This window comes from Ornithodoros turicata, chromosome 5 (assembly GCF_037126465.1).
Source record: "Ornithodoros turicata isolate Travis chromosome 5, ASM3712646v1, whole genome shotgun sequence".
Taxonomy (NCBI): Eukaryota; Metazoa; Arthropoda; class Arachnida; order Ixodida; family Argasidae; genus Ornithodoros; species Ornithodoros turicata.
The window spans coordinates 3,489,213-3,509,466 of NC_088205.1; the positions used below are offsets into that span (position 1 = coordinate 3,489,213).

The following is a 20,254-nucleotide window of genomic DNA, read 5'->3' on the forward strand; positions in this document are numbered from 1 at the left end:
ACGGCAACAATGTATTATGTCAAGTACTGTCAATGGATTAATCTGCTTAATATGCGTAAGACTTCGAATTACGCTGGCCGTTCTCGTGCTGCGCAGTGTAGTATGCCGGGTGTGAGTTCAGCCCGTGCGTAGCCGATGGAGCATTGTCTGTATGTCTGGGGGAAAATCTTTCATGGGGAAGAGAAGGTCGGTGATTTTGCACGATGTCCTGTATGCCAGGATGACGCTGCTTAATGGCCATGTGCCCGTCGCTGTTGGCGAGTACTGGTTAGGATGGGCTGCAGCTAAGGTGTGCCGAGGATGCCAGCTGGTCCGCTCGTTTTCGTTGCCTAGAAACAACTAAGAGTGAACGGAAGGACCAATAAAACGCGGCACACGTTGGATTGAAGCGGCCGTGTGCATACGCACGCTCAAGCCAGTGTAACTTTTCCTGCACTAGAACGGCCAGCAGGATTCGCCACTATTAGAAAGCCTGTGTTGCTGAGGAAGATGTCTGTTTCTTTACTTGTCGTAACTTTGGGTACGACTAAATAGCCGACACGTTGATTTCTATCACTCACGGTATCAGTGGCCACAGATTCGGAAAAATCTTTCCAGGCCCCGCGACGCGTTTATATTTTGTACATGTCGCGATATTTTGTACATGTCTGAGCTACGGGCAATCGAGCCCCGTAGGTTCTAATGAGTCCGTTTTGCCTCCGGACGAGAAAAACGTTCGTGTAAAACAGGGCTAAGGAGTAGAGCGGGCATACGATAACGATAGCTATATCATCAGTAACGATAGTTATCAATAGTGAGTTTTAGGATAACGTACGCCGTCGCCTTTGCGTACGTAAGGGATAGCGTACGATATCCCTTAACTCACTATTGACTACCACTTTCCAATATTTTCGCAAATAAACAAGTAATGAGTAATGAGGGTGACTCTTCTGAAGAAGATGGTTTGTTTTAAATAAAGGTGGGTCATACGATTTCCGGCACTGATTAGTGGGGGTGACACACCGTATCATGAACATCATCACTATCATCATCATGAATATCATGAATACTGACGCGTCTGCTACATCCAAGGGTTGTTCAAGGTTGACCGATACTTTTGCTCGAGAACAATCAGTGAGTAAACGTAATTAAATAAAACTTTCGGAAGACGAAGTGCAATTCTTCTCGGGTCAGTAGCACGTGCAGCAGCTATTATGGCGGAGAGCAGTGTATCTATAGCTGGGGGACAGCGATGCATGCATGATCCAGATCCATGTGAAGGAGAACGTCGAGCCAGCTCGGATATTACAAAGATTACAAGCAACGTTTACGGGGATCAAACGATGTCAAGGCGAACAGAGTATATGAATGGTGCAGTTAATTTGGCGAAGGAAGGGATATCGTGATGAATGAACCACACGGACAGATTTGCCAGACTGCAGTCACGCCGGCGAACATCGCAGGCGTTGAACAAGCCATCCTCGAGAACCGGCGAGTAACAGTTCGGAACATTGCAGCACAGCGCAATATTAGTGTCGGAGACAATCATTCACGATCACTTACTGTTCCGCAAAACATATACAAGATGGGTTATACGACACCTCACTTGTGACCAGAAGAGATCGCGCATGGCAGTCTCTGAGCAGCTGCTGAAGCGGTTTTAACCCGAGGGGGACGAATTTTTGCTATCAGTCATCACATGCGATGGGACCTGGATGCATCGTTTCATACCAGAGACAAAAAGAAGTGGCATGGAATGGCGACACCAGGCTTAAAAAAAACAAAAAAAAACGCCACTAAATAAAATTTAGATGCTAGATGCAGTCGTCTGCTTGGAAGCCCACGGGAAATGTCTTCTGGGACATGCGGAATGTCATCTTCTCATCCACGTGGACTTCTTGGAGCAAGGGATAACGATTAATGCCGAGTGCTACTGCACGTTGATCAAGGTGCCCTGCGAAACGCAGTCCGAAACGAAAGTCTGGGATATGTTGTCCGGAAGGATCATTCTTCATCATAACAATGCCCGGCAACACACAGCGAATTTGAAGGTTTGGAATGGGCTTGGAGGTTAGGTTTTTCCCGATGTCCCTTACAGCCCAGGTTTAGCCGCCGAGGGATTACCATTTGGTTGGGCCCCTCAAAGAGTACCTTAGACGAAAGACGTTCCATACGGATGAAGCCCTCCAGAAAGATGTCCCGCAGCGGCTACGACAAAAGCCCACTACTTTCTACGCCAAACGTACAGCTCTCGTCAACCTTAATAATAACACTGGAAAAAATATGGTCTCGTTTCCGAGCGCGACTACAGCAGCCCTTGGGGCCATAAGGAAATCTTGATTGAACAAAATTATTGTGTTAGTTTAACGCAAGGATTTTGTTCACTTAATATTCCCAGTGTTCCCCCAGGGTGGCTGCTATCGCGCTCGGAAACGAGACTGCATTTTTTCGAGTGTTGTTATTAAGGTTGACGGGAGCTGTACCAAAGAGTTGCCACGGCGATGGCAGTGGCGTCTATATGCGCACTGTGCATACTTTGAAAATCTGACGTAGTTTCGTGTTTCCCGAATTTTCAATTGTATCTATACAGAAATAAATGTCTCGGTCGACCTTGAACGGCCCTCGAAAGCGTGTTGTCCTTGCACACCACTAGCTCGTGCGAAGAACAGCAGCAACTACAATGTATTCATCCACGTTGCGACGTGCAGGTATACGGAGACGACGACGACAAGCGCTGACCGGGTCGTGTCGGAAGTTCACATAAAGTCGGCCGACCGGAGAGATTCATCCTTGTTCACTTGCATGGCATCCAATGCTTACGGAAGGGACGAAACCAACTTCCAGGTTGTTGTACAAGGTGAGCGGAACCACGTTTATACTATATGTCTATGCCACTGTGTGCACTATGCCATATACCGTTGTCACTGACGCGTTTACTGAGGTGACAAACTCCGTGTCACAGTACTGTTGGGGACACGGTTGTTTAAAGTCTCCAGCCCGTGGCGGAGCGGTCCCCTACCGGCGATGTCGCGCACGAAGGAACTAGACCAATACCCTCCCCGAGAGGAGGCCGCGCTGGACTGCTCTTTCTAGCAGACGACACTGAGAATGCGATGGTACTCTCTCCCGACAAGTGGCGCTGCGTGAGCTTACCTCGGAGCCTGTAATGGTATAGTTCCTTCGTGCCCGACATCGCGGCAGTGTTGCCAGGTCTACTGAAATTTCAGTAGATCTACTGGATTTCAGGTCCGTCTACTGAAATACTGAAAAAAGATCAAAATGCGCTGAAATCTACTGATTTTTTTGCCTGAAACATTGTTTTGCTTTGCGAACTCCAATTTACGTTTGCTGACACTGTCTGATTACATTGTAGTTCGCGTACTAGCGGGAAAATCATGTCGTTCGTGCTGGGAGCACTATTTGAGTGCTACAAAAATCCCCAAGGGAATGATTTTTGATACAGTAAGGGGTCTACGTGTTATGTGGCGAGCAGCTGCCCAAGTAAAACAACTTACAGCAAATACATTGAAGAAGTATGCGCATATACCGTAAACAGTGACAGCTTTAGCAAAGGCGGGCTAGAAACATGGACGACACAGACATATTCCATAGGACACCGGGTAAACCTACACCTCTCGTAGTTCCATTGCAGAGGGATGCGCAGAGTAGGGTTTAACATAATCACGTTCAGATAATCATATAGATGGTCACAGTGCGACACAGTCAATGCCCGCAACTGAACATATCTAACGACAGGAAGTTGGGCCACAAAACTAACGAATCGAAAGGTATAGCGGACAACAGAAATCTCATATTTTTTATTTTTTCCGTGGTGACTATTTACCACGGATGAAGTGATGAAGTAGGGTTGTGGCGTACGGCGAGCACCATCAGATAAAATCCGGTACCGTACGGTGCGGTTTATTGCAGAGCGAAGCCCTTTAAAAGGAGGCGAAGGGTTTGCTTCGGCACTGCAGACGCATCATGGCGTCTGCTTCGCCCTGTTCTCTTGCAATAAAGTTGTTTTTATTACATCTACTGAATTTTACTGAATTTCCTGGCGCCGGCCTCCCGAATTTCCGCTTAAGTGACCTGGCAACACTGCATCGCGGATAGGGGACTGCTGGAGATTTTAGACAACCGTGTCCCCAACAGTACAGTTTTTTTTTTAAGTATCTCGCTCGCTTTCAATGAGTAGACGTCGATTAGGTAGTGCTCGTTGAGATGATCATTGGATTCTCACGTGTAAGCCACGACTATTACCATTTTGATTTGTTGTTCAAGCATCCAAATCATTCATGCTATTCGAGAACGCCAGTGTAAGCTAAATGTAAGTGTGATAATGATGTGCGTAACCTGACTTATTTGCATCACATAACGCCTCGGATGGTCTCCCAAGAGAACCGTGTCCGCGAGAAAATCCCTGGCATACTTATCTTGCAAGAGAATTACTACTTGTCAACATTACGACGCAATAGCTCGCTCACCACAGAAACAGTTTTATTTCTATCGCGTGTGCCTTAGATGCAATCGATGTTATTGCTTTCCGTTGACGAACTTGTAGCGAACTTTGCAATACACCGGAAGATGTAATAGAGGGTTCGCTTCAATTTCGCTCAATGTAAGTCAGCATACGGCGGCACTATAATCACCGTCGTCAAGCCGGAAGTACTGTTAAAGTAAGGATAGGAAACACTGCGCAGACAAAGGCGTTCGGTGCACTTACCGAATGATAATCCACTCATGTTCACGTCGCGATACAACGATGATTCCTGTGACGTTCACATTCCGTCGTTTCCTCTGCGGTTTCGTATCATAACATTCAGCTGACATTTGCCACTCTGTGCCGCACCAAATTGAGATAATGTCCTCGCTTAAACTATCCTTCGGCTACACCGTGCTCCGCACTCATGCAACTGCTGCATGCTTCCAGCCCTTCCAGAGAAATGCCATGGTGCCGCAGACAGAATCCCACGTGGCGAGGTACGCAGACACCACGGTATTATCAAAAACAGGTCACGTTTCCCCTATGTTTCGTTGTCTGGTACCTTATCTGAGCGGCGGTGCTATCAGCGATAAGAGTTGCACCTCCCCGCTTGGGCCAGCAGGCCGCGTTCTTGCATGCTGACGTGGCGCGTTTCATCTGTATTTGTTCCTTTGTGAAAAATCTACGTCTGTTATCCAATGATGAATTGCACTAGTCGATTCAGAGCGTCTTTTTTTTTTTTTTTTTTCTGCTCCACTGCGTGTTTCACTGCTCGTTGAAGGTCAGCTGGCACAACTATGGAGCGCTCCTTAATTCTTGCTCTGGCTAAAGCCTCATATTCAGCCGGAACTTTAACTAAGCCAATGTCGTCACTTCCGCCTCTTGCAAGTTCGAGCAGCAGCGAACGTTGGATCAGCTTGCTGCAAGTCACTCAGTTTGCATTTCACAAAACAGTCAGCGATCCTTACTTCGATAGACAGCGTATCATCGTTAATGATATTGCTACTCGCTTTCTCGAAGAATGCACGCATTCGCATGGATGTGTAAGACTATAGCGTAAACACAAGCATGCCAATTTTACGTTGTTCGGTTTCAGACATTCGCACCGAATGTCATTCGTTTGTATCGCATCGAGCTACACGAAGGGAAAAAAAAGTCTTTCGCAGATGACGTCACTGTCTATGATAAAGACACCAAGGCCGAACATATGAAGCTATATACAGGCACATTCAACATGTTTTTTGTTTTGTTTTTTTCTCGAAACTAGCGAAATGTGCCTTGAACGACGCTCATTTTGCCAAGTATCACGAGTCAAGACGCAAGCCTATCAGGACCACACTTGGCAATATGACGACTGGGAACGAGGGTAGTTTTCTGAGAAAGCGTGTTGAGCCTTCCTTGCTTGGTGTCAAAAGTTATTAATTCGTGATTTGACGTGTGACAGGGTTATAAGTAGTGAGTGACTTTTTCGGGTTAAATACCTCTCTCAGATTCGGGGAGTAAAAATATGGGGCTTTTTAAATCTGTAATTCGAGGAGAACGCGGGCAATAATTGTGCCCTCGGGCGTTTCTCTTTTTTTTTTTTTTTTTTTGCGGTATGGTGTTTTTTCAGCGGTAATCCCCGAAGGCAGTTGTGGCGATCTCATTAAGCGGAAAATGCCGTTCAGACGAATGCCATTAAATATCTCCGTATAGTACGGCACGAATGGCAGTAAGACTTAGGTCATTACTCAGTTAATGCCATTTTTCGTGCCCGTGTGGCACGTAGTATTTTAGTAGATCTTTGAATATATCATCAAGAACGCTGCAGCGTCTGAAGGCCTAGGAAGCACTGTCCGTTGATTGTTGCTCAAGACATGACTTCTTTTGAGCCAACGGAGCTCCTCGCCTGCCAAATGATCTGCGGAGCTGATTTTTAAATAGCGTGTACTAATTTCCTATTGCAGAGAAGCCGGACAGCCCACGTAATCTGAACGTCAAAGAAGTGACCAGTCAGAGTGTAGCCCTCACGTGGATATCGCCGTACAGCGGAAATTTGCCCATCACTGCTTACAGTGTGCAGTACAAGAAAGACTCAGGTAGGATACACTGTGGATTGGAATTTAAGGGGAAGCACCCAGTTATACTTCGTGCACTGATGTGCACTGAGCGGGACATGTGTTTCGTGCCGTAATATGCAAATCGCAACGTCGCATAAAAAAAATTGGGCATTGTACCAAGTGCATTTAAACACATAAGTAAGTTACAAAAGAAAAATAACCATGAATATTAAATGTGATTAAGAACCATTGTTGGCGTTAAATTTTTCGCACGTTTTGAAATGCTAATAATCGTTCATTGAAAGCCATTCAATGTTTTTTTTTTATAATCGTTTATTTGTGGTTAAAAAATTTGAGCGCATCGTCATGTGGTCCTATAAAGACACGGACGGACCGACATGCGACTGATCATGCGACATACGCACCGACGCGGTCGGCCCCATAAAGCTCTCGGTTTAGAGATTGCAGATAGGTCTTGTGTGTATGCTGACAAGCTAACTCTGCGTGTGCCGAATGCGTTGTGCCGTATGCTGTAGACTCTAAAGGGTAGTAGACTAAAATGTCTACTACTCATTTGCTTCTCCTGCACACATTACGCCAATGCAGTGAAACCATGCATCAGAGAAGTTGGCCGTGGACGGAACGCGAGCGCGCTCATTATCTGACTTCACTCCCTAATTGCAGCATGCATCCTGCGTTGATAACTCACATAGTACCAATGTTTACATGCACGTGAGCTGTTACTGAACTATGAAACGAGCAAATGAAATGTGCAATCCACGCATGTCTCCAAATATATTGACATGAACTCTTGAAGATCTATCGAGGGGTAACCGCATCAACATAATTCTGCAGCGCGACTACCCTCTATCTGACTTTGCACACTGGGTAGCGCAGTCGAATAGAGGATGGTCACGCCGTGGAATGAATTAGATGGATAAAGATAAAGGCTTTAACGCGCGTTATCCATTGTGCGAGTGTATTTGGTGCAAGCTTTCATTGTGTCCGCTTTTTGTTCAGAACAGTGGACTCCGGATGTGACTGCAACCCGGAATTCACCCAACGATATGTCCGCAGTCATTCGCAACTTACATCCTGTTACCACGTACAACTTTCGCGTTGTAGCCGAAAATAGCCTGGGCTACGGAAATCCCAGCGAAGTAGTGAGTGTCATCACGAAGGAAGAAGGTAAGACCACTTCATGGCGCATATCGATCGCGTGAATATTAGCGCCGGTACATAACGAGGGAAAGAAAAAAACATTTTTGTTTCTTTAAAACGGAGAGTGTACGCCCAGCATTATAATTTCAACTGAAGCAGAAGGAACTGCAGATGATTCATTTGAGAAAAAAAACTATTTCGGCCATATGCTTACGAACATAATCGATATCGCCATCTTCTTCGGGAAGTTAACGCCACCAAGCGCCACGGAAATGAACTATAGGTTAGTAGTGCCTGCATTGTCCCGCAGGTGGCTATGCTGCCATTCGCATAGTTCATATAGTCATACGCATAGTTCAAGTTACAGGCAAAAATGGGGAATTGGTGTTCTCTGATATGATAAAAATATCAAATTCGACCACAAAGACAGTACACATGTGCAAGATCGGCAGAGGTTGGATGACGGCGCCCCCTGTGAGTCATCAAGCGAAGCAGTAGCCACTTTTTGTCCTACTCGCCAGGGCCCTCGGTCATGACTCTATCATGCTCATTGTGTGCGTCTTCCACGCACAACGTATCCCATCTGGATGATTTCTCGCCTTGTGCTCCCCTATCACACATTTGGAATTCCCTGGCTAAAACGCGCACTATTTTATTCATTACAATAGCTAATATCTTCAAAATATATTAGTAGCCCTCGACGGCCTTAAACGTATGCCTCCATATATTACACTAAGCCAGAAAGCTCAAAAGAAAGAGCTCTGCCATACTTAGTTCTATTACCTTAATGCATCTATGCAAAGCTCTAAACTAAGTTCGTTACAAGCTTTCAACGCTAGAATCGTGAAGGTTTCAGGACATGGTCGCATAGCCTAAACAGTATTCAAGGGGGGAGGGGAGGCAAGTGACTTATGGATGGGGGTATATTTTAGCTTCTTTATAGCCATCATGTCTCGCATTACCAGAAAGGGTCAATGAGAAACATGGAGGAACAGTATTGGAGAGAAGAGAAAAACGGGAGGAAGTGACGTATGGACAGGGGATGAGCTTTAGCTTCCTTGGAGCCCCGTAAGGGTCACGTTACCTGAGAAAGTCAATGAGGCGGCTCTGCACACGCCACTTTCAGGGCCAGTTCGACACGCTACAGTCACGCCTATCCAGAAATTACGAAACTATGTGCAGGACAACCAGGCGAGGAACCGTAAAATCCCGGCCGAGGACGGTAGCAATGTGGAGGAGGTAAGGTATGTGGAGGTAAGGTAAGGTAATGTGGAGGAGGTATAATGTATGTCGGAGATTTCCAGCGCACGTCAAAAGAACCCGAGGTGGACGAAATTATCCACAGTCCTACGCTGCGGCACGTGCGTTCGTTTTATTTTTATTTTTTTTTTTAAGCCGGAGAATTAGTGGTGACGTCACACGGCTCGCCTCCCCACTCCCCTCAAATATAACTTTTCGCTGGAGTAGGCCTCTCATTCCTTCCTCAACAACAAATAGCTTTGCACACGTCACTTTGTGGGTCATTTTTACATTAGGGGCACATCTAATTCAGGAGTTTAAACTACTGAATCAACCGTAAAACCGAAGCTGAAAAGCTTTAGTGGCGTCAAATGACGTCAATTTCGGCTACGTTTCTTAGTGGAATGGGCTGCCCCCTCTGATTCCTTTCTGCGTGTACGAATTGAATTAAAACCGGAGCACGGTACACGGAAAAGAACACACAGACGACACTTGCTCTGCGTGTAGTACGCCTTAGGAGTGATATCGCCATCTATGAACGAAGCATGGAACTTCGATCGATAAGGAGGAGTTTACTCTGCGGGCAACGTGATGGCGCGATGGAATGGTCGAACGTCACGTAGACTTCGATCCGCTGTCTTCACGAAAGACACGGCAAGATTTTTTCGTGGGAGAAATGGCCTATTTCCACGCTGCATGATTGATGGAAAGGCGCTTGCCAAATACACTGATCATGTGCCGCTAAGCTGACAGGGTCAGCTTACAAAGCAGAAATATATCATCACACGAATACAAGTTACCCAAAGAAATTTGCGAGTAACATTAACATTGATAATCGACATATTCTACATGAGCGAACTGATGCTCTGAGGGCTGGAACAACATAGAAAGGACAAATACATACAAGGCCTCAAATTGCCTAAGAAATTAACGACGAAAGATGAAAGTCACTGAAAAGGTTAGCCAGCTGTAGGACCGGTAATCTAGTAAGCCCTGGTAATCCGGTAAACCGGTAATCCGGTGTGGTTCGAGAAGATGTGGGTTTGAGTCCTACAGCTGGCTAACCTTTTCAGTGACTTTCATCCTCGTTACATTCTATATGTTCACCTGAAAGACTCTCTGTTTCGAAGGATGCAGCTCAACAAAAGGGGTACTTATCTGGAGAATATATCGTGAATGAGACACTGTAGACTGTAGGTACCAATAAGTTGCTACTTTACTGTTTACAGCTCCAAGCGATCCACCAACAGGCATTCAGATCGAGCCCACAAGTTCACGGTCTATGAAGATCAAGTGGAAAGTAAGTGATTCCTCGTCGTGTTCATTACGTAGTACTATGACGCCGATTAGTATTGCCACCTTTGATACCTGTAACCGATAGTGTTCTTTCACTTCTGTGAGTATTAACATCAGTGATGGTAAAGTACGGCGTTCTAATCCTGGATGCTGGACGTTTGCGGTATTCGCTCGGTATTCCCATACGTGGCCAACTTTTGTCACTGTCACTATTACGTCTATTACAACGTCATCAAAACAATGTATCTCCAAGCAATTTAATGACTAGTGAAGGCCCCCTCCATAAATTCTTCGCTTTTGACTACGGCGAATTACACCAGCAGGTAACAACGTTTCTTGCGCAGAACAATTATCCTATAGCTGACTTGTAGCGCGAGTCTTTGATGTGCACATCCTCTAAGAACCCCTCAACTCCTTGAGGGAGCATGAGTGGTGCTGACGTCACTCCGTGACGTAGAGAGCCCCCCGCAAGTTGCGCCGCGCCGTATCCGCCGCAGATGAATTTTTCAGTGAGAAATGGGACCACGCGGCTGCTCCCGTCGCGGCAACTACGTCACATGGACATAAATATGTGATGGCAGGAGATTGCGCAGAGCCTCCAGGGTCGCGTCGTCACCATTCATGAGTGCTTTTTCAGGCTGTTTTTCTGAATTTAATTGCGCAGTGACAAGACACCGTATCATGCATTACGGTTTCTGATTGATTGATGAATCAAGCAATGTTCTGTGCAATGCTAAATGTCACTTCGTTGTTCCTTTTAAACATAGAGCAGCATGTAAGCACTGGGTTTGACATCACTGTATTTCACTTTTGTTTGGCACGCACTATAACATTTTTGAAATTCAATTAATATTTGACTCGCTTCCAAGAACCCCCACAAAATTTGACGGCTGTAGGATCACGCTCCGTTTGTTGCTCAGCATTGATAGGACTTATCTCCTCGTGCTTCCCCTTCCGTCTCCTTGTTCTCTCTTACTTTACTGGGTTTGATTAATTGTACCATATTGACTTCGCTAAAAGAATAAAACCCAGACTTAGAAGTCAGACAGCGCAAAGCCCCGGACACAGAATAAGCTTTTGAAGGGATATTCTGGCCGTGTCGCGGCTTTTTCTTTAAGGCCACGCTGTATCTCGTATTTTTACTCTACTACTTATTTTTCGTTTTTTGCTTTACGCGATTTGGATTTCAAAAGTAGGATCTCCGCCGCGGTGAGTTATGAAGTCGGAGGTGAAGCAACGCGTCGTCCTTGAAAAAGTTCACAAAGCCTAACGTATGGTGGTTTTCTTATGGTGACGCAATAAGGACGAAAAACTGCGTCGCAAAGCTCTTGTGTGGGGTATCATGCTGTCGAGCAGATACCTAATCCCCCCCCCCCCCCCAGGGCAGGTCTTGCCTAACACACCGGTAGGCGCAACATGGCTTAGAATGGGAAGCATGAAAAATGCGTCTGGACGATGGCTTGGAACAACCCAGCAGGCACATACATGTGCGGCGGAACATAGACATCCACAATCTCACACAGCTGGAGATAATGTTGATGCGTTTCGGGAAATTGCCTACGATACCCTAGTGATTTTCATTCAAAGTAATACTGACACCTCGTTTTTTTTCTTGTTTTTCTTTTTTAGAGCAACTTCTTCTAACCAGTCATGCCTTGTAGCAGGGTCCCTACGAAATAAATCTGAAACGGCATTCGCAGTTCATGTTTTGCGTTAGCTGTTTTATGGTTAGGAATCTTGTACGCATTTGGACAATAAATTTTGGGCTATTCATCATATAACCGCTCATCAGATCTTCTACTGTTCACTGATTAGAGGAGGCACAGAATTAGTGAGCCCACCTTCCTTATCGTTTTAGCCTACCATTCCTTATATCCTCAATTTACTCATTCGCTTTAGTTTCCCCATTTCGCTCTTCAGATCTTGTATTGTTGACTGATTAGATGAGTTACAAAATTAGTGAGCCCATCTTCCTTATCTTCAGATCTCAGCTGTTGAGAAGACTTCCGCTGGAAGCAAAACGACTCAACCCTCTTTTGCTTGCCATGCATGTCGTGTCGATGTCCATTACATTTAACGGTGTCCAGTGCTACCACCTATATCTCAAGTGCTACCTGTTTGTTCATCGGACGCAGGGGTAGTAGGGTATACGCCTGACTCACTCTCTGTGGTTAGACGTGTTCTGCCTATTCTTCTTTCGTTTAGTCAGCTGCACTTAAACGCTGTAGTAAATTACTTTGGATTGAAGAGAACTCCGTTTCAGAGACCCTTGTGGCACCCATCAGCGCAAATTCGCTTACGAATTGTTAAACTGAAGGTACAAACTGTTGCTTCAGCAAGTGGCCCGATTGATGTCGTATACTCTGTAGCGGCGGATCAAAGCGCTAGTCGCATGGAAATAAAAACCGGTTGGAACTCGGGGCTTATCGGGCCGATATTTATATTGTTGCCACACGGGCAGTTTTCAGTGATCATTGAATTCAATGCTCACTGAACACTCGCGTGGCGCCACCAAGCCTCTAACGTGTCAACTTCGCAGAAAGCATTGGATCCAATGTTCCCTGAAACACACACTTCCCTGCCCTGCCTTAGGGTGTTAGTGTTCCCAGACACTTAACACCCTAGATGGCGCCACGCACGTGTTCAATGACGATTGGTTTCAATGATCATTGAAGAGTGCACGTGTAGCAGGGGTATTATATGCCGTTCGTGCATGAACGACCAAATGATATGGAAACTTGTTTTTGCGATGCAAGTAAAGCGCATTGCTGGAGGGCCAGTACGCATGGACTATCGCTCATGTCTCTGTTAAACCATATACAGAGACACCCTACTAGTGGCATATGTTAGTGAAAGAAGTGGAGCACCATGGCACCAATCCGTGATGACTAGCGATTTTACGCAGGCTCCGCCATCGGAACAACGGCGTAGTCCAGTCAAGGGATACTACTTGGGCTACAAGGTACATCGCTCCGGAGAGCAGTTCGTCTACAAGACGCTCGAAAGTTCCAGGAACGGCGACGTCGAAGAATTCCACCTGAGCAACCTTCGTCGTAACACGGAATATTCCATACGACTGCAAGCTTTCAACAATGCGGGGTCTGGACCTGCAAGCGAGGAAATCGTAGCGAAAACGTTGGAACACGGTATGTGTATGTGGCTAGAGGCTTGTTATTGTTAATGCAACATTCCTGTCTCTCTATATTCTGTACACATGAAATCTGGTGTTTTTACACGCACGCGATGAATTAGTGAACCATCCAATCGAATCTTTCTTTTCTGCATACTATACACGCGTCTTGGAGTTCGGTACACGAAACTTACTCTCGTGTTGACTAAAAAGAAAGCCGCGTGACTCATCGTGTGCCGAGTCGTGTAGCATTTTTTAAGTGTTTTACTGAGTGTACGCGCATGTGTGTACATGAAAGGTTCACAATGTTTCGGCAGCAAGCCCTCTGTTTCTCATGTTCTCATGCCCTCTGTTTCTCATGTGAAATGACTGCGAGCCGCAGCGGGAAAATCGAACTGTTCCAGTATGCCCGTTCAGACTAGTGTCGCGGCCACCGCCTTGGGGTGTATGGCATGACGGTGGCATGACGACTTCCGTGGTCGTCAACAACAACATAACGTTTACATGATGGTGATAACATTAAACATTTCACCGTTTCTGTTGCGGTACACTACCCCTGTGGTCGCGAATGCAAACATATTTATTATTAGACACGTTGATCTGGAACGGCGTTAGCCACTAGCCACCATTATAGGCTAGAGCCCTGCACGGGCCCGGGCCCCCGACCCGGCCTGCGGGCCGAGCCGGGCTTGTTATTGGCTGTGTGCTGCGGGCCGGGCCGGGCCGGGCCCGGGCCGACAAATATGTTTCCGAGAGTCAGGCCCGGCCGGGCCACGCAGCTAATTCCACGCAATGGAGATGCATTAGTTCATATCATCATGCGCTTGTGTCATTCCTGTGCATATTTTGCAAAGACAAGCAAGGGATACTGCATTAGGCATATGATTCGACCCTCTAGAACATTCTGAAAGCCACTTTACACTGCTACACGTATTTCACAATCACTTGGCAAAGCTTGGTGAGAGGGGTATGAACTGGAGTTTGTCGACAGCATCCTCTACCTCCGCAAAATCTTGACAGTGTAACTCTAACGCCCATGCCCGCGTACGTTCTGGATTTAATTTGGTCTGGTGCGGTTATGGTGTTAAACCACCATCACTTGTATGTTTGTCTTCTCTCCTTATAAATTTACTGCTAAATCTGTTTGATAATCGCCAGAAACGCGGCTGGAAATACTATGCCGGGATCTACTCGCCGGGTCACCGGGCCGGGCCGGGCTCTATTTGCTTAGATTCCGGGCCGGGCTCTAGTCACTGGGTCACCGGGCCGGGCCCGGTCGGGCCGCATAAAAATATGAAGGTCCGGGCCCGGGTCGGGCCATTTTTAGATGCGCCCGGGCCGGGTCGGGCCCGGAAAAGTCGGCCCGTGCAGGGCTCTATTATAGGCTACCATACAACAAATACAATTTGTTGTATTTTGATTAATCATGTTGATCATTACGTTGAGGGCCTCTGCATATGATTGGAGCTTCGTTTGAATGAAAGTTCTTTGCGAGTCAAGCAGCTTTCACGGCAGTAAAGAGAGCTGGTAAGATTGATTGATTTGGAAACGTGGAGACGAAAGAAAATCACGATTGATAGGTACGTATAATGGTCGCATAAATGTATAGGTGCTCCAGGTGAAGACATGCTGATTTGATGCTATGTACATGAAAACTACTACGTATCACAAGTAGCGTAGCTCAGTGGAATCAAAGAAGAAAGCTGGGGACAACAGTTGCCATAACGTGTCATTTGAAGAAGAAGAAAAAAAAAGGGAAGAAAGGAAGAAAAAGAAAAGAGTGCGGCACGATAAAGGCAAAAAAAAAAAAAGCAAAGCGAAGACGAAGTATGTGAACCGCGATATTTGCCTGGAGAGGAGTTTTGTCATGCGAGAGGATTTAATCCCATCTCTGCTTTCTTGGTTTCTATTTTCAGATCCGCCAAGCCCTCCAACGATACGAGTACAATCGACAACAGCATCGTCCGTTCATCTGATGTGGGAACCGCCAGACATTCCAGTTAATGGTACATCTTGTGACGCACTCATAATATAAACACATGGGCAATCTTGCCGCATTACACCACATTAAATGTGTGCTGTAGTGCGAAAAAAAAAGTGAAAGTCCTGACGAAATAAACGATGCCATTACCTTGGCGGCGATACAGAAGGGACGGGATTTTTCTGCTGAGTCGTTCGTCATTTATGATCGATAGAAAAAACAATTTACGCTTTCCCTTCTCACTCCTTCTCACGGAGGACGGCAATGCGAACAGGCCTCTGATTGGTCTCCTCAGACGATGTCCCGTGACGATTGGCGAAAACGTTCGAGGAGTCCAATAAGAGGCCGCTCCGTATTGCGGTCCCTCTTGAGGAGGAGAGCAGAGGGGAAAGTATAAACTGTGGTTTCGTTGGCGTATAAACCACGAAAGACGCAACGGTTAAAACCCGTTCCTTTTATATCGCTCTCAAGGTAATGGTCTCTTTCATACCGCGAGGCGAAATTTTTGCAGTTTAGTGCCCCTTCAAAGGTAGACTGAGCTGAATTTCTCGAATCTCTGAAGTCCTGAAAGTGCTCACTGCGGTTTATCACGATTGTACAAGTTCAAACAGCAGTAAAATACCCAACATATGACCGTCCAGAACGTGTAAGGTACCCGTCATAAATATTTCGTGCACGTCAATTAAATGCGTCCACAGTACATAAGACGCGTCGGAGATGAGGTATACATACAACAGCCTAGGCAACTCCAAAGGGACATTTGACGTACACGGTTTCCGTAGATCATCGAAGATGCTTCGTCATTGGTGTGTTGTGTTCGAAATTTTTTGTTCATGTTCAAAATGTTCACATCTTTCAAAAAAAGAAAAAAAAAAGAAACAGGAAAAGATATACCACAACAAAAATGAAGACGTTATAGAAGTAACAAATCTTGCACATATTCGAGGGGGGGGGATATGTTTATTGAAAAAAAGGAAAGGGAGGAAAGGTTAGTCAGGCGTATAGGTCGACTTGCTATTCTTTTAAGGAAATGGAAAAGAAGAAAAACAACAAAAAGCAAACAATAACCACACGCACACACATAAGGGGGCCTTAGAGGCAGGTCGAGAGGCCGGAGGCATGAAGAAAGCTCAAGAGGGTAGTCGTAACCGCGCCCTGGTTGTGCAGGACATGGGGCCGATCAGAGTGGCCAAAGAGACGTTGGGGTAACCAAGTTAACCAAGGTAACCAAGTAACCGAGGGGCGTTGGAGAACGAGTCGCTGAGAGAAATACTGGTTGCACGATAATGTCAATTCGAAGGTTTAATGAGCGTGTAGTCTACTACGAAAAAAAGGGAAGAGGAGCACTTTCGCAGCTTAAATTTCCACAGCGGATCTCGTGCGTCTTTCTTCAGCTGGGAGAGCTACCTTGGGGAGTCATCGGATATTCACGTATTGAACTACATCAAATGAATCGATAAAATCACTAGTTGCGTCTTACAGTGTGTTTCTGCTTATCTGCTATCTAGTAGTTCCGCCGTCCGGTAGTTCCGTTATGTGACGACAGTATTACACATCGCAGGGTATGTATTGCACTACAAAGAAGAACAAAACGACTGGGTGAAACAACACGTGCCAGGGACTCAGCAGAGCATTGTCTTGGAGCAGTTGCGCTGCGGCACGCGATATCAGCTCTACATGGAAGCCTTTAACGACGCTGGAAAAGGAGACCCCAGCCAGGTCGTATCTGTCAAAACAGAGGGAACTGGTACGTGTAATATGTGTCCTCATAACGCTATCTTCGTGGAATTCCCTCGCCGTTCGTACCTTAAAATAAATAAAAGGTAATATTTTTTAAATAATATATTAGAGTTTTAGTGCATCTGAAGAGTTCAACGAAAACGATACGATAAAAGAAGTTATCAAATCAAAGTTCAGCAATGTGATGTCACTCGCTCCAAAGAAAGAGTGTGATCGGCTTGTCATGTTTTCGGAATTGTTATGGTGAACACCTTCCGAATGACTAAAACACGCTAGTATTAGGCTCATTTCACACTACCGTATTTGTCGTCTGTTTGCTTCAAAAATAGAAACTGAGGGCAATAGAGACCCTTAGGTTAAAATTGGTCCGTTTTAATAATAATAATAGGGGGCTTACGTCGCGAGACAACTGAAAAATTGATCCGTTTTGGCTCCGTGAGAAACACGGACGTGAAAAGCGTAAGGCCTGTTTCACACAAACGTTTTTCTCGTCCGCGTTTTTGCGCGAAAGCGGACGTGCGAAAGAGCCCTTAGGCCTGTTTAACGCGACCGTGTTTGTCGTCGTCGATTTGCTTCAAAAATATAACCTAAGGGCATTCGAGACCCGGTACAATGGGTCCGATTTGGCTCCGTCAAAAAACACGGACGAGAAAATCGTTCATGTGAAACAGACCTTAGTGCGAAACCGGCCAAAAAACGATCAGGGGATCGAATCCTCTAGTGGCCATTGGTGGTACGTGCTTAGGAACGGGTGACCGTCGCCCCTGAGGTAAATGAACGGAACGCGAGATGTCAGAGAAAAAGCCCTAGCAGCGCCACCTAGATTGTTTGCCTCACGCGAGCGGGCATCGCTTAAACGACGTGACGTATTCACGCTTTCGCAGGTTAACTCAAACGAGTACCACGGAGTGGCGCTACATGTAGCCGCTGACGCGGGGAACCCTAAAAATCTTCCGGTTATGCCTGCTGCGCGACTTGTTTGTAGACAGTGAAAGGCGTCACGTTTTCGCCGGTTAACTCATATGAGTGACACGGCGTGGCGCCACGTGTAGCCGGTGACGCATGGAACCCTAGAAAACTTCCGGCTGTGCCTGCCATTCGTAAACAGTGAAAGGGGTGGTGGCGCCATGACCGGCCTATAGCAAAGACGAGGCGCCGTCCTCCGCAAGGATAGCCACTGGCAGTCACGTAAAGCCTGTGCAGCGTAAAGCCTCTGCAGCGATTGGCTGAAGTGGATGACGTCACTACTCTGTATGTTTATATGTATCGTCTTACAGCTCGACTTTAAAGGGGTGGTCGCATTCGTTCCAGTCGATTTCGAAACTATAGCATCACTTAATTCCTCGCGGATCACTCATCACGGTATGAAAAATCCGAGGCGAAATGCTGGCGTGGTTTCACTGGTATTCGACGGAATACATGAAAGGAGCAGACGACGGATATTGAGGGTATGCCGGAATTCCCTCTCTGGAAAAACGAGAAAACGTCATTCTGTAACCGGCCAATTATGGCACGCCCTTGAGAAAAGGAATAACGCGGCCGTGCGGGCGTCTCATGGAGTTACTGGGCGTCTGGACGGCGCCTTTCCTCCTCTGCGCGCAGCCCTCTCACTCCTTTGATTACGGAGTGACGTGAAGTGGAGCTTCTGCAGCCGCGGAGGCAGCGCTGACCTTTAAAATTCGTTCAGTTAATATCTAAGCATTTTTGGAACGGAAAAATTAGCCGTCCCTTCAAGTCCGCCTTACATCAATCTCACTGTCTCACAGTCACAGCTTATATCTATTAAGCTGCCGTATATTGTTCTTTAATAACACTAAATTTATGTTTTCCCGATTTAGTTGGTTATGTGATGTCGACGATGTGGTGTACTATTTCGCATATGTCTACGAAAACGTCGTAGTTCGTTGCGTTTTAATTTCACACGTATTTGAAGAAGGCAACACTGTCAAATACATGCATCTGTCACCAACGTGCTCTTCTTGTCTTATCCTTCGTAGTCTTATCTTATCTTCCGTAGGGCTTCAGTGCCCACTGTAAGGAGTCTCATTATTCCATTTCCCACATTAACCAGCAATGGGGTAGAGTATCGCCCCTGGCTATGAAACTCCCTACCCAGGCGGCACAATGTACTGAAAGTCGAGTGCAATAGGGGTGGACGGGTAGGTGGAAGACCTTGAACAGACCCGTAAAACTAAAGAACATTGATAAGACACATACCGGCCACCCCCATTGCACTCGACTTTCAGTACATTGTGCTGCTTGGGTAATCAGCATCATAAAATGAAGTTGTTATTGTTGTTATTATTGTCTTATCCTTAGCTTACTTTCAGTCGGCATGGTAACACTCTAGTCTTGCTTAGTTAGTAATAAATTCAAGCATGTATTACAACGGAGCACAAAGAAGCATATGCAATACAACTAAAAAGTGACTAATAAGAAAGGAAAAGACATCTAACGTAATGAAAGTACTGACATTATACTATGATCCCTCCCATGCTTCCATGTTCCTTCCAGAAAGGAAGTCTTTCGACGCTGGAAGACCTCAAGTATTCAACGTCGATCTCTTTTCTATGCGTTTTCTTTTGCACATCAGAGAGCTACTGAGTTCAGTCTGAGAGCAAATTGAATTAGGCACGCAGCTCATTCGGCTAGCCATTTCTGTTTTCCTATATTAATGGTGCTGCAGTAGCGAACGCAGCCCCGGCAGGGCCAGGTAATTAGTACAGAATGTTAATTATTTAAGTGAGTTAATGAATCTTCCTTTCGTCGATCGGTGCGTGTAATCAATGCACACGTGTAATCATTGTAGTAAAGAAAGCAGCCACCAGGCTCTTGCGCTGCCCAGTAAGGAAGCATCGGAAAGGAGAGTAATAATACTAGCCCACGTTCGAGCATTAAGAAATAGTTGAATAACTCAATAAGGGGGTTACGACGGTAATATTGCCACGAATCATCATCGAGAAACTTCCAGGGCAGGCACGAAAAGGTATATCTCACCCCAGCGCATGCTGAAGAAGAAGAAATAAGCTTCCAGACACATCAGCTCTCTGGCAAACGCACGTGCTGTTTCTAGACTTTTCGGCGCGACGCTTAAATGCTTGTGCGCTCCAAGCTGGAGCAGTCATTCTTTGGACTCAGTTGTGTTCAGGGAGCTACTACTCTTGTGCTTTTGCTACCAAGTGTTTAATAAACCATTTGCTGTT

The 20,254-nt window shown here is 46.0% G+C and overlaps 2 protein-coding genes across 3 annotated transcripts in view; one reads left to right on the forward strand and one right to left on the reverse strand.

Annotated features, from left to right (window-relative positions):
- The window catches only part of LOC135393809 (uncharacterized), a 207,583-nt gene extending 202,612 nt beyond the window's left edge, over positions 1-4,971 (reverse strand). For both annotated transcript variants that reach the window (XR_010422720.1, XM_064624090.1), the window contains exon 1: positions 4,706-4,971. Coding sequence is in view for 1 of the 2 variants with exons in the window: in XM_064624090.1 (XP_064480160.1) it covers positions 4,706-4,812 (107 nt within the window). In the remaining variant the exon portion in view is untranslated. The remainder of the gene's footprint in view (positions 1-4,705) is intronic.
- The window catches only part of LOC135393807 (cell adhesion molecule Dscam1-like), a 326,980-nt gene that overhangs the window by 264,192 nt on the left and 42,534 nt on the right, over positions 1-20,254 (forward strand). The window contains exons 13-19 of the mRNA XM_064624088.1: positions 2,688-2,836; positions 6,412-6,543; positions 7,525-7,692; positions 10,134-10,204; positions 13,106-13,346; positions 15,247-15,336; positions 16,873-17,058. Of these exons, the coding sequence (XP_064480158.1) occupies positions 2,688-2,836; positions 6,412-6,543; positions 7,525-7,692; positions 10,134-10,204; positions 13,106-13,346; positions 15,247-15,336; positions 16,873-17,058 (1,037 nt within the window). The remainder of the gene's footprint in view (positions 1-2,687; positions 2,837-6,411; positions 6,544-7,524; positions 7,693-10,133; positions 10,205-13,105; positions 13,347-15,246; positions 15,337-16,872; positions 17,059-20,254) is intronic.